This window comes from Lygodium microphyllum, chromosome 7 (genome assembly GCF_053477565.2).
Source record: "Lygodium microphyllum isolate KBCC chromosome 7, Lygodium_microphyllum_v1.1.10, whole genome shotgun sequence".
NCBI classification, from domain to species: domain Eukaryota; kingdom Viridiplantae; phylum Streptophyta; class Polypodiopsida; order Schizaeales; family Lygodiaceae; genus Lygodium; species Lygodium microphyllum.
In genome coordinates, this window is record NC_141141.1 from 36,731,174 (window position 1) to 36,745,554 (window position 14,381).

Sequence of the window (14,381 nt, forward strand, 5' to 3'; positions counted from 1 at the left end):
TGGTTGCAGACATTGAAATATGACATAAAGGTATTGGCTATGCAAATGCACAAAGATTGAAATTAATACAATTCAAAGGATTGTTTATAAGGTTGCTTGTTTTTAGAGTTACTGAATTTCATAAAGTGTGTGAAGCATGTGAGTTTAGTAAGCAAGCAAGATAACCTTTTTTACATGATAGAGATGTGAGCAGGGATATACTTGATGTTGTGCATACAAATGTTTGGGGGCTTACATAATATATCTCTTGGTAGCAACATTGATAATTGTTTAAGAAAGTTGTGGATGTATTTGACAAAGAAAAAGAGTGATGTGTTTGAGCATTTCAAAACTTGTAAGGTTGCTGTTGAAACAAAAACATGCTTGAAAGTTAAGTGCTTGAGGTCTCATGGAATAAAGAGAGAGTTTACTTGTAGGTATATCCCAGTGCTGTCTATATTATGAACAAAACTTTCATAGTTGCAGTTCATGGGATGAACCCTGAAGAATGCTTTATAAGTAAGAAGCACGATGTGTCACACTTGAACGTGTTTGGTTGTATTGCATATGTTCACCGTTCATGTGTAAGATAAGTTGCGAAAGAAGCTTGATCCAAAGGTTGAAAAATGTATTTTTATTAGATACTCTTTAGAGCGAAAAAGGTATCGTTGTTTTAACCTTGTCACAGATAAGTTCAGAGTGAGTAGGGGTGTTATTTTTGATAAGATCAGCTGTTAGTATGCATCTAGTAGTAATGTATTGGATGATGATGATGATTATGATAGTTATGTGCAAAAAGGTAAGCAAAAAAAGTTTTAGTGGACGAGAAACATCATCTGGTACTACCTATATAGTTAGCCCTTGGTTTGGGAGACTAAGGAGTGGTTCTATATCTTCAGGTGTATCTTCTAGTGTTGCAAGTAAAGGCAAAGGGAGGAAGAAAGTATCAGATGGTAATGATGCATTTGCTAGTCATTTGGGATTTGATGGAGATTCCAGTGGTTTAGAGAGTTTGTATGATGAGCTTGGTATTCCTCTAGTTAAGTCATCAGGTGTACACAGAGCACATGGTAATGTAAAGGCTTCACTGAGTGATTCGGTGGTACGCATATCTAGTAGGGTTAGATACCGTGTTAAAAGATTTGGTTTTAAAGAAAATGTAGTTCACTATTATATTGATATGATAAATGGATTGAGGATGTTGAGTCCACTTGTTTTGAGGATGCTATTGGCCATGCTCATTGGAATGCAACAATGGATGAGGAGATGGCTATATTATAAGCCAATAAGACTTGAGATCTAGTACTATTATCTAAGGGTAAGAATGCTATTGATTGTAACTGGGTCTACAAAATTAAGCATAATGCAGATGGTTCTATTAGTAGGTATAAGGCTAGGTTAGTTGCAAATGTTATGCCCAAACATATGGCATAGATTGTGAAGAGACATTCAGTCCAGTTGCTAGGATGGTAACTGTTAGATGTGTGATTGCTTTGGCAGCAGCCAAAGGTTGAAGTTTGTAGCAAATGGATGTAAAGAATGCATTCTTGCATGGTGAATTGCAAGAAGAAGTGTATATAGAGCATCCAATAGGTTATGAGGATTTAGAGTATTCCACATATGTTTGCATGTTAAAGAAGGTGCTAGGTGCTCTATGGATTGAAGGAAGCACTTAGAGCATGGTTTGACAAGATTGGATAGCACATTATTAATAGGGTATTTTGTTGGTATTGAGGGGATGAAATGAGATGATGGTATATGGCTATCCCAAAGGTAGTATGGCTTGGATATATTATCCATATATGATATGATAGAATATGTGTCTCTTTCAGTGCCATTGAAGCAAAATGTAAAGTTGAGTGTTGATGTTGGAGATGAGATAGAAGACCTTACTATGCTTGGGAGGATAGTAGGAAGTCTGATTTACATGACTATCACAAGGCGAGAGACTTGAGTTATGCTATTGGTCTTGTCAGTTAGTTTATACAGATATCTAGAAAGCCTCATTTGGATGCAGTTAGACTCATATTGAGTGTTGATGTTGGAGATGAGATAGAAGACCCTACTATGTTCAAGAGGATAGTAGGGAGTGTAATTTACCGGACTATCATAAGGCTAGACTTGAGTTATGCTTTGTTGGCCTTGTCAGTCAGTTTATACAGATACCTAGAAAGCCTCATTTGGATGCAATTAGACACATATTGAGGTATGTGAAGTGCACTTTCCATTATGGATTTTTTTACGAGGCAGGTAAGGATATATAGGTGTTTGGATATAGAAATGTAGATTGGGTTGATAGCATATCTGACAAAAAATTTATAAGTGGATTCATGCTTTCCCTTGGTAGTGCAGCAGTTACGTGGAGTAGTAAAAAAACAACCTACGATTGCTTTATCGAGTACAGAGGTACTACTATGTTGCAAAAGTTATTGGGTGATTTGGATGTGCAGGAAGATGGTCTAGTTGTCATTCATTGACAACATGAGCAATATACAGTTAGCTAGGGGTCCAATGTTCCATGCTAGAACAAAACATATCGAGGTGCATTACCACTTTGTGAGAGAGAAGGTACTTGCAGGAGAGATTGACTTGGTATATGTCAACACACAAGATCGGATATTTGACATTTTCACAAAAGTCATTGGGTGTAGAGAAGCTTTGAAAATCTCAAAGCTTACTTGGAGTTACAAAGATATAAATAAGTCTGAGGAGAAGTGTTGAGATAGCAAGCTCAACATGTGCGAACATTGATGATGGACCACTTAGTTAGATGGGTCCGTACGTCTACACTTAGCACATTGTTGGTCATTATGATCCTCACATGGTCACTGACTTATCACTTATTATAGTTGGTTGTTACACCATTCTATAGTTGGTATAGTTATAGTGCTAGTCGATTAGTATAGTCAATTATGCAATGCTTGACTTAGTAGGCCACTTTTCTTTATGTTGGATCTTATCTATATTTTGTGTACATTATATTGTGTATGAAAGAAGAAGAAGAAACCAACAAGAAAACGTTTTGGCCTCCATGTCTTCTTGTGTTCTTGAGTGAGCTTCCTCTTTTGTGTATGGTGTGTGTTTGGTGCAACATCTCAAGCAAGTCTCTTCACCACACGATTCTTCATAAATGTGAGGTGGAGAAGTGGCGCCTCATGGAGGATGGAGCAGCCAGGAAGCAAAGGCAAGCACTAACTGCCATAGAAAATTGATTGCAAGCTGATGATGAAAACGCTAGGTGGAGAGAATACCTATAGATAGCCAAAGATAGGTGGAAGAGTGATGCATGATGGATGGAAGATGACATGAGGCAGGTGGAAGTTGACGCAAGAAGTATGTAGACTCTACATGAAAGGTGTAGGAGCACTTAAAAGGTGTTGCTAATAATGGAAGGGAAGTGTTAGTTGAGGAGGAGGAAGGCTGCCACCAAAACTTAGCCCAGATGATAGTGAAGGTTGGTGCTTGGCAGCAAGAGATGATGATGGCAAGAGAGGAGAGAGAGAGATGATGGGAGAGAGTCTTTGATGACTGATGGGGTGTGGGAGAGACCTAGTCAGGATGGAGATGGGTGACCTTTTTGGGGCTGTTCTCTAAGCGAGACCCTAAAATTCATGGACAAAAATGAACTATGGGAAAGGGTTTCTCAATGAACAGTTCTTATGATGTAGGATCCCATGCCACCTTTCCACTCTCTACAAATCCTCTTTCGTTGACTATTCCTCTTTCATCCAAATATGCCGGCTCTTCCATACCATCTCCACAAGACAAAGGGCCCCTCGTAATGCCTCTAATCGCCCCATGTTGTGCTATAGATGTGGAGAATATGGACATTATCAAACTAGATACACCCTCCCAGAAGGAAACCCTCCATGTTGGTTTTGCCCAAGTTCTTGCGACCACTATACTCGAGATTGTCCCAAAACCAAAAAATGCACAAGCCCTCCAACCAGAAATTGATTAATATCACTTTCCCTAGCACCGAGCACACTTTCCCCCTTAGCGGCTGTTGTTACATGAGCACAAGCACAAGCAAAGGCCCTCGAAAATTCTTCAAATCGCTTAGAAATCTCCCCATGTACTCTTTTCACTTTCACCTTGGAAAATCCACAATTTACACCAATTTCTCTTCCACTCACATATGCTAGCTCTTCCATACCAACCTCCACAAGACCAAGGGCCCCTTGCAATGCCTCGAACCGCCCCATGTTGTGCTATGGATGTGGAGAATATGGACATTATCAAAGTAGATACACCCTTCTAGAAGGAAACCCTCCATGTCAGTTTTGCCCAAGGTTTTGTGATCACTATACTTGAGACTGCCCCAAAACCAAAAAATGCACAAGCATCTCCAACCAGAACTTGATTGATATCACTTTCCCTACCACTGAGCACACCTGCTCCCTTGATGGCTGTTCTCACATAAGCACAAGCACAAGCAAAGGCCCTTAAAAATTTTTTAAATCTCTTAGAAATCTCCCCATGTACTCCTTTCACTTTCTCCTTGGAAAATCCGCAATTTTCACCAAGAAATGTTGAGAAAGTCTCTCCAAAAAACTCTCAACTACCGACATGGGTAAATGAATTTGCAGCAATATAAAAATTCTCATTATCTTTTGCAGGGAAGGCTATCGATGAAATTTTTGAGGCACCAAAGAAGTGAAGCTTTGCTCTAGGAAATTTGCGACGGTAAGTGGCTTCATCTCTTCCTTGAGCTTGCGTTGACTCCTCTAGTTTGGAAATATGTGCATAATATTCTCCATCAAGTCAAGGGTCCACAATCTAACACAATTAGAACCCCAATACTTACTAGTGTCAATGGTTACCTAGTGCTGACATTCGTGTCATTGCTAACTCGCATAGCCTACTACTCTTGGTTGAAATTAAAGGGCATGCTATCGAAGGGGCCATAGTGGATGGCAGCTTGAGAGTTAACATAATGCCTCAAACAATACTTTTAACGTTAGGGCTTACAATAACTTGCCCCTTTTGCCATTCGCATAGTAGATATTCGGGAAGTGCAATGAATTGATTGAAAGAGTCCTAGTGCACATAAAAGACCTCAAATTCCATATATCCTTCCTTGTAGTAGAAGTTTTGGCCATGGAAGGATCGTACCTATTGTCTATTGGAAGTCCGTAGTTGCACGTAGCTAGGGTATGCAAAGATTGGAACATGGATGAGCTATGGATTAATAAGCATGACAATGCGCTAACACCACTACACTTAGAGAAAGGGCCAAACTCTTTTTCTATCATGGTACTTGTTGTGGAAGTTGTCACACCCACTCAGCTAACTAGCCCCCTGAAGTTGATGATCTTGTGTCATTTGCCCATTTTGATCGTGGAGGCAACCACTACTTAGCTCATGATATTGCTTTTAAAATCTTACAATTTGGTCTTTGGTAGTCTAGTTTGTTCCAGCATTGCAAGGAGTTTTTGTCAAAAGTTAGCCCAGTTTGTTCTAGTATTGCAAGGAGTTTGTTGAAAGTTGTGATGCTTGTCAAAGATGTGGATCCAAGTCTATGAGAAGTAACTACTTACTACTTCACATCTCCATTGAGTAGTAGCCATTTGCTATGTGGGGCTTGGATTTTGTCTGGTCAATCTCATTGACCACCAAGAAGAGGAACAAGTACATTTTGGTGGCCTTCGACTTTGCTACCAAGTGGGTTGAAGCAATTCCTTCCCAAGACGCTACCACCACAATTGCCACCTTCCTTTGTTCCCATGTGTTGTCTTGCTAGCCGTCCCATCAGTGTCATGATGGATCGTGGTGCACACTTTAATAATGCTCTTATCAACGATCTTCTTAGTCGTTACAAGATTTTTTATTAGCAATCTTGTGCCTATTATCCACATGCCAACAACCAAGTAGAGAGCACCGACAAAACATTGTGCCATCTCCTCCTCTTCTGCACGTGTCTCTCACATCCCTAACATTGGGATGAGGCTTTGCTTGGCTACTTATAGGCATACTGCATGACATAAAAGACAATGACAGACCACACACCCTTTCAATTGGCATTTGGCATGGAAGCAGTCATGCCATTTGAGTTTGTCACACTCACACCTCACCTTTGCTAGCATCCTGACATCACAACACTCCTCTTTGAGCCTTCGCTGTGAGTGCACCTTTTGGAAGAGATCTACATCCATTTTAAGCAAGCCCTAAATTCTATTTAGCAACAATACTACGCCTGGCATGATCGACACCTCCGAAAGCAGCTTCCACTTTAGAGATCTTGTCCTTGTCTATAATTCGAACTACCTTGCCAAGAAGCCCAAGCTAGTTCGAGCATGGGAAGGTCCATACAAAGTCATTGATATACTTTCCATTGGAGCAGTGGCATTGCAAACGCTTGACGGCACGTTCTTACCATTGGTGAATGGATCTTAGGTAAACAAGTATTCCAACCAGCCATAAAATTTTCACTCATTAACATCCCCCTTCTTATCGTGTGTGTGTGTGTGTCTCTCTCTCTCTCACACACACACACACTCACTCACTCGCGCGCGCACACACACACACTCTCTCTCTCTCTCACACACACTACTACCTTACCATACCATACGCCAAAGTATATTTTCTGTCTCCATTCACTTTTAAAGTACACAAATCACTTCGATACTCCCCCTAGGCAAATGTATCCATACATAAGAGAAGAAGGGGGGAAAAAAAGGCAAAAAAAGAAAAGAATAATAAAAGAAAAGGGAAGAAAATTTTTAAAAAAAGAAAGAAAAAGAAGAAAAGAGAAAAGAAAGAAAGAAAGAAAGGAAGAGACAAAAGAAAGAAAGAACCACCGTGAACCACTATTGGATCCCACCCCACCTTGCCATGCCCTCATGCTAGTATCCATCCAACTTGACCTACCACCTGCCCCACTACCCAATGTCAGCCCACCTTGACACACCTCCCAGGGCCCGTGGGGGGGGGGGGGGGGGGGGGGGGGGTTCTACCCCCTACCCAATCCCACCTTGACTCCTCACCTGCCCTACACCTGCCCACTGCCTCCCTACCTTGCCCGGTGAACCACACTGTCCCCAGCCAGCGATTTTACCTGCCTTGGCTCTACTTGCATGGCAGCCTGCAGGCTGCTGCGCCTCCCGTTCTCCCCTTCCTCCCTCCTAACCAAAAAAAGGAGGAGGAGGAGGAGGAGGAGCAGCAGCAGCAGCAGAAGCAGAAGAAGCAGAAGAAGAAGAAGAGAAGAAAGGAGGAGGAGGAGGAAGCAGCAGAAGAAGAAGAAGAAGAAGAAGAAGAGAAGAAAGGAGGAGGAGGAGGAAAGAAAGGAAGAAAAAGAAAAGTGGAAAAAAGGAGAGGAAATGGAAAACAAAAAGAGCATGGGTGCAGACAAGTTGTCCCTAGGCTGCAGCCTGCCATGGAGTTGTTGACAAGCCCCATCACACCATCTGCAGAGCCATTCGAGGCACTCGACCTTATGCAGCTCCCATGTCATGTATGGCACCGCCAATAGTCTCTTCAAGCCAGCTGACACCTCCTTGACGTACAATTTTGGTGGCACTTCCTAGCTCTCCCACAGGTTACATGGTCTTCACCATTCTCTACACACCCGTGCTGTCATTGAGTGTGTTTTGTGTTTACTAGTTTGATACTCCTCCCACCCCATCCAATCAGCGCAACACATCTATTGGGTGTTCTCTCACAAACTCAGCCCTGCACTTCAGCATCCTTAGGTTCTTTATCCTGTAGAGATGAGGATGAGGATAGCTCCTCTATGGACACTTTTATGAGCATAGGCGTGACACTCACAGTGAGATGTATTGGCTGTCTTGCCAGTGAGCTTCAACAAGGCATGCAAATTACAGAATTCGTTGTGGCATATCTTGTTGTGAGGATGTATAGGATGACATCTATAGAGTTGGGACTACCTTTTGGTGGGAGGATTATGGATTTGATGGGCTTAAGGTGTAGTCATTGACTATCCGTATTTTGAGTTTTACTGTGAGCTCCTCTTGTTTGGAGCAGTTATGGAGCTTCTATTTACACATTGCTTAAAAAAAGAGGAATCATTTAGGTGTGTAGAAAGCAAACGATTTGGTATTTGTCAGCGCCAATTTATGCATGTTGGGAAGGAGCATGATTGCATCCGCAGATCAATTTGTGGTCTGGTAGAAGCAATAGGAGGAGGAGGAAGAGCCAGTGAACTGAGCATTTTCAGCAGGGAGATCCCGAGGATGATGATTATGTCATGCAAGAGATGGAGCATCCTCCTACAGGTTGATGCATTGTTTTTTAGTTTTATGTGACATTTTAAGAAGATTTTTGAGTTAAGGCATCATATCTGTTTAGTTTCTTTATAGAGCATGTCAATTATGTCTAGAAAACATGTAATTTTTAGGTCCTCATTGTTATCCCTATCCCCCGTCCCCTATTTCCCCCGTCTGCCTGGGAACTGTCCCCTGTCCCCGGTGACCATGCTATAGTGGCACATGGCATCTCTTTTGGATGTTTAGGTGGCACAAATAAATGTATGCTGAAATTTCGAATTTGCACATTTGGTTTTAGCAAAGGTGGGCTATCCCCTTATTGTAGTGTTTTTGATTGAAGCTTAATGATTTTGCATCGGTGATCAACACTGTCCTTGATAAAGGTATAAGTGTATTTGCAGGTTGAACATGTCAGAGCAGAAAGAAATCTGCTTGCTGAAGTCGATAGCAGATGCATTGTGAAATTGCAGTACTCATTTCAGGACTCAGATTACTTGTATCTTATTATGGAATATCTACCTGGAGGTGACATGATGACTCTCCTCATGCGTAAAGAGACCTTGACTGATGATGAAGCCCGATTCTATATTGCAGAGACTGTTTTAGCAATAGAGCTGATACATAAGCATAACTATATACATAGGTACTTGGATTCAGATTCCTCTGTCTCTAATTGACTGACCAGGTTTATTAAGTATTTAAAAGGTTATTTTTCCCCGGTTAAAAGTCATCTGACAGTTAATTTCAATGCTGCAGAGACATAAAACCAGACAATCTATTACTGGATAGGCATGGACATATGAAACTGTCAGATTTTGGATTATGCAAACCGTTAGACTGCAACACACTCTCTACTGTGCATGAAGAAGAGGTGACTACCGAGGGTGATTTGCGAGGTCAGGGGGATCTTGATGGGCACTTGCAGTTTGCCCACTCACATTGGACTCAGCAAGAACAGTTAGAACATTGGAAACAAAGCAGACGAAAACTTGTAAGTTGCTGGCAATAATCGACTCAGTTATTGTTTGAGAAACTTCAAATGGAGTAGTAAAACGTGCATAACTAAAAGCCTCACATTGAATGATGATTGCATGCATGAAAGCTGTGTGTCTATGCAGGCTTATTCTACGGTGGGGACACCTGATTACATTGCACCAGAAGTCCTCCTCAAAAAGGGTTATGGTTTCGAATGCGATTGGTAAGATTTCGGTGAAGGTCACAATTTTCTGGATAGCATAAAATTTGACATCTTCATGGGTAGTTTCACTTTTTTGTAGCCATGCTTTCTTTCAAACATTTTGTTCAAGTTTCCTATACCACTAGCGATTAGAAATTCAGCACTGTTGTTCTAGATCAGAAAGCATGATACGAGTGGAGCTAAATTGGTCCTGCACAATTGGTCAATTCACCTAGACACACAATACATTGGCACGATAGCTCTGTGGCACAAAATTTTACAGGCACTAAAACTTGGGTCTTTCTTATCCTCATATATACTGATAAAGAACGGCTTGCCTTAACATCAAGAGCTGATTAGGGCCTTGGTCATCAACAAACTTAAGCTCCCCATGATGAAGGATGGAAGAATTGGACCCTAGTATTCCATCAAAGGGCCTCAGTCATCAACAAACTCAAGCTACCCATGGTTAAGGATGGAAGAATTGGGCCCTATATGGAAGATGAAACCAGCCTCTGATAAGTAAAGGGCAGTAGAACTCAATTCCATTGTAAAGTTTAGCTCTTGGAAACAGATTAGAAAGCACAATATAAGTGGAGCTAGATTGCTCCTGCACAATCGCTCACTTCAACCAGACACTGACATGGGATTCACCTAAAACCATGGTTCTTATCATTCACATTTGCATGCTGAGGGAAATGTTTGCAAACATTTGTTACGGTTGGAGTATGTTTGAGCATAACATTGTTCACTTTTTGGGATTCAAACACAACCTGCTCATTCCATGTACAGTGAAAGTATTAATTGGAAGAGGATGTTTGCTTTGCCTCTTGCTTTGCAATAACCAAGAAGAGCTCATTTTCTAGCCCAAAGATGTATTTTATACATGATGTGGTGGATGATTAGGAATATGCTTTTTCTTTCATTGATACCTCTGCTCGTTATCATTTGGATATGCATTACCGGCAAAGAAAGATCTTACATTGCATATGGAAATGTAAATTTCCTTTCAAATTGAGAGTTTTCTGTTGGAGGTGTCTGGTGGGTATGTTATCTTTTGGTGTTCTTCTTGTGAAAAGATGCATTACTACTTCAGCTTGTCAAAGATGCCCTACACCTTTGGAAGTTGTCCCTCACATTCTACGGTTTTGTCCTATACAGTTTTTTGGACAGGTTGTCTGCTTGTTTGAGCGAAAGATTCCCTTTTGCTACTTTTGGTAGAACTTATTTTTTGTTTGGGATTATACGTACAGCCATTAGAGACCTTTTTCACTTTTTGGCTTGGGTCCAATTTTGGGCACTTTGGACCATCTGGAAGACAAGAAATCATATAGTCTTTGGTGACATTGCAATTCATCCATTTACTTTTTTAAGAAGATCTTTGAGCAGTCATTGTATCATTGCCTTACATTTCATGATATTGATCCTGATCAGTGCTCTCTTTTTGCACAACGTTCTTGCTGGACATCTTCCATTTGTATGTTATGTGTTTTTCCCAATGTTTTTGATACATTCTTTGTGATGCTCACTTTCTCGGTAGCATCACATCTTGTACATCAACTCAATGGAAACGTTGGTTTCACAAAAATGTGTCTGTGTATGAAAGGCACAAGTGTGTGTGTTGTGTGTATTCAAGGGTCATCCTGTTTTCTAAAAGCCTATAAAAAGACATTGAGGTCAGGCACTCCAAAGATGAGCAGTACAATTTCATTATCTTTCATAGGGATGTAATAACTTACAGGACATGATACCTTCCATCAACTAAATAGATAGTTGACAGCGTTATTTTGTTGGGTTGTGGACAAACTTGTTGGTTCAAAGATCCGAACTGTTTATTTGGCTGATCTGTTTAAGTCACAGAAGAACTTGATGATGGATGGTTGCATGGAAGGGTTTACTGGAAGGCTATGGGAATATGCTTGATACTCTCACTTCTTTGAGGTTTTAAGCTGGCATACAATGGGATGCATGCCCACCCTTGCTTGAACAGCTTAGTTTGTACATAACTTGTGCCAAAGTTAAAGAGCATATTGGTGCAATCACTAGTTGTGATGGACTTGCTTGCCTACCACAGTCGTGATGTTATATTTGCAAGTGTTCAGATCACCACTTCAGTAGAGGCTCAAAGGCTTGTCCAAAGACTGGATTTGGGTGGTAGCATGTAGGTACCTGAAGGATGATGGAGATAAGACTGCAGCTGATTCTCCAGCAGAACCTATGGAGAAGTCTCTGTTATTTTTGAGCCAGATTGTGGGTTTATGAACGTGATCTATAGGAGGTTAATGAGCTGTGAAGGATGCAGAACCATATTGTTTTTTTTCCTCACAGAATGGTGATGTTATCTTTGGAAGTGTTCAAATCACCACTGCCATAAGAATGATGGAAACATAAATGCAGCTGACTGTATGTCAGAACCTTTAGGGGAACATCTGTTGTTTCTGAATGAACAGCCAGATTTTGGGCTTTGTTAAGGTGATCTACAGGAGTCTAATCAGCTGAAAATTTGGGGTTTCTGATGTCCATTTTCAGATTCGATATATTTCAGTTGCTTACTTATCTCAAAAAGTTGTGTTTTTAATGGCTATTATCCGATTTCATATTATTCAATTACTCAGTTATCATTTACCACACTCCAAGGGAAATCGTACTCGTTTTAGATGTGTGGTATGATGTACTACTCATTGTCTTGTCGCAATTGCTTTTTGTTTCTTGCACATTAGGTTGGTGTGCATTTCATTCCTACATAAACGTATTCATGAGGCATGTTCAGTCTGAGTTACTGCAGCGTAATGCTAGTTTTAAATAGTGGAACTATTGATTTTTGATCTAGTGTATGAACTTTTAGCTTGATGAAACTCTTGGTAAACTTGTCATTCACTTTTCGTTTTTGTTTTCCCTCTAGGTGGTCACTAGGAGCCATCATGTATGAGATGTTAGTTGGTTATCCACCTTTCTATTCAGATGATCCCATGACAACGTGTAGAAAGGTGATGTATCTATCATGCATGATTTCAAAGAAATGAAGTCAGAATTATTTTGATAATGCGCATGAAAACTTTTAGTTCTACGTGCAATCATCTATTGTGCAGACAGATGAGAAGATGTAAACTGCTAGTCATGCTCTTTGTTTTTTGGCATTTATGCGCATAAAGTTCTCTGTGCTTTTTCAGTGCATACAGGGAAGGGGAACGGGAATGGGAATGGGAGTGCGAAACATGATAGGAAGGGGAAGGCTCCATTCTAATTGGTAGATTTAGGAAATTTTCATAATTTTAAAATGGGCTACTTCACCAGTACAAAGACACTCTAAAAGCGCAATTTGAACATCATATTGCACTATTTTAATAAATACAAAGACACTCTAAAAGCGCACATTGAACATCATATTGCACTATTTTAATAAAACAAATGGTGCATCATATATTAAGACCAATCGATGGTGCAAAATAAGGTGACACTAATAAAGAAGTCTAACAGTAAAGACTCAAGAGCCATAAATGTTTGAAGGCTGAATTACATATCATGAAACAGCCAAGGCCCAAGTTTCAAGGCCAATAGTAGCTACAAATATCAAGTCAAAGCAATGCTCATAGATGGTAAGCTGAAGCTGCAAGCCGCATATATTAATACTCAAGCCTTGAGGGCTATGTTAGCCTGCCTTATTTTGTCAGTCATCTGCTGGTTATGAGCCCAGTCTGACAGGGACATTTGGAGCTCTGACTGAGTTTTCTCCTCCATTTAGTGTGTATTTCCAGTGTTTATGCTATCTTGCCAGGTGCTGACCACTCCCTGGACTGCTGCAATTTTTCCCTGGCTTGCTACATCATCATTTGGTTGCATTTATTGCAGTCAGAGTCCCGACTGCACAGGCAGTCAGTATTTTCAGGTCAGTATTTTGGTTGCATTTATTGCAGTCGGTCAGTTTTGCAGGTTTTCTGCTAATTTTAGCAGGTTTGCTGGCCAGGCAGATCATTCTTCTTTGTCTCTTACAGGTGGCCCAACAGTTAGCTGCAGTCTTCTCCATCTCCATCTTGGACTGCAGGCTGCACACACTCCGTCTCCATCATTGCCACCATCATATGTGCTGTCATCATTGTTCAGCCTGATCCGGTGCCCTCACTGACACATTGGGCTGCATGCAGGGACTAATCAGTCCTCATTGTATTCAATGTTTCTTCACTGGCCAGTGCAGTTCTCTTCTTTTCTTGCTTTCTCTTCTCCGCTTCTTTTCTCTTCGTGTTCATCATTCTCTTCTGTTGCACACTCTCACATGGTATTAGAGCCTATGTGAGGACATGGAGTTTCCAGCCAAAGAGGAGACCACACTATTGCTGAAAACTCAAATATCAGCTTGCTGTTTGCTGCTGTAAACACAAATTTTCTGTGGTGGACATGTACTTTCAACAAAGACGGGGCGTCTACAACTCTCCCTTTGTATTTGTTATTGATTTTCCCTCCGTTTTGGCTTTCCTACAGCAAAACATAGTAGCTTATATGTGTTTGTAGGTTATATGAAGATGTCTGATCCCCAGTTCCAAGGCTTTGATGACTCGGATGAGGAGATTGTTAGCGATCAGATCAGATTCTGGTCGGGCAGCCAGTCGGACTGCCACGTGGCAGTCTGACCTGATTGTGGATAGTTGGCTGCATTTAATGCAGCCGACCTGCATTTATTGTTCGCCTGTTTTTTGGCTATTTATAGCCGATATTCCAGCAGTCTTCACCCACTTCTGTACGCAGGTTCCAGGCTGGAGATACGTGCAGATTACATCTCTGTTCGCAGATTTCAGACAGGAGATCGTGTAGACTGCAGCGGGCTTTGAGGTGAACAGCAGGTTGCATCGTCGAGGTGGAGACACGCAGTCTCGTGCACTGCGCCCGTGTACATATCTGCATATCTTTGTATACAACACACTTTATACAGCAGATCTTCATCTTCCACTGTCTCTTTCTCTCTCCTCTCTTTGCGTTCTCTCTCTTTCAGTCTTATGCTTCCGCAC

The 14,381-nt window shown here is 41.1% G+C and overlaps 1 protein-coding gene across 2 annotated transcripts in view; it reads left to right on the forward strand.

The window, feature by feature from the left end:
- Positions 1-14,381, forward strand: part of LOC148033346 (uncharacterized) — an 84,557-nt gene that overhangs the window by 36,482 nt on the left and 33,694 nt on the right. For both annotated transcript variants that reach the window (XM_087681258.1, XM_087681257.1), the window contains exons 4-7: positions 8,606-8,847; positions 8,961-9,195; positions 9,323-9,402; positions 12,284-12,368. In XM_087681258.1, coding sequence (XP_087537384.1) covers positions 8,606-8,847; positions 8,961-9,195; positions 9,323-9,402; positions 12,284-12,368 — 642 coding nt within the window. The remainder of the gene's footprint in view (positions 1-8,605; positions 8,848-8,960; positions 9,196-9,322; positions 9,403-12,283; positions 12,369-14,381) is intronic.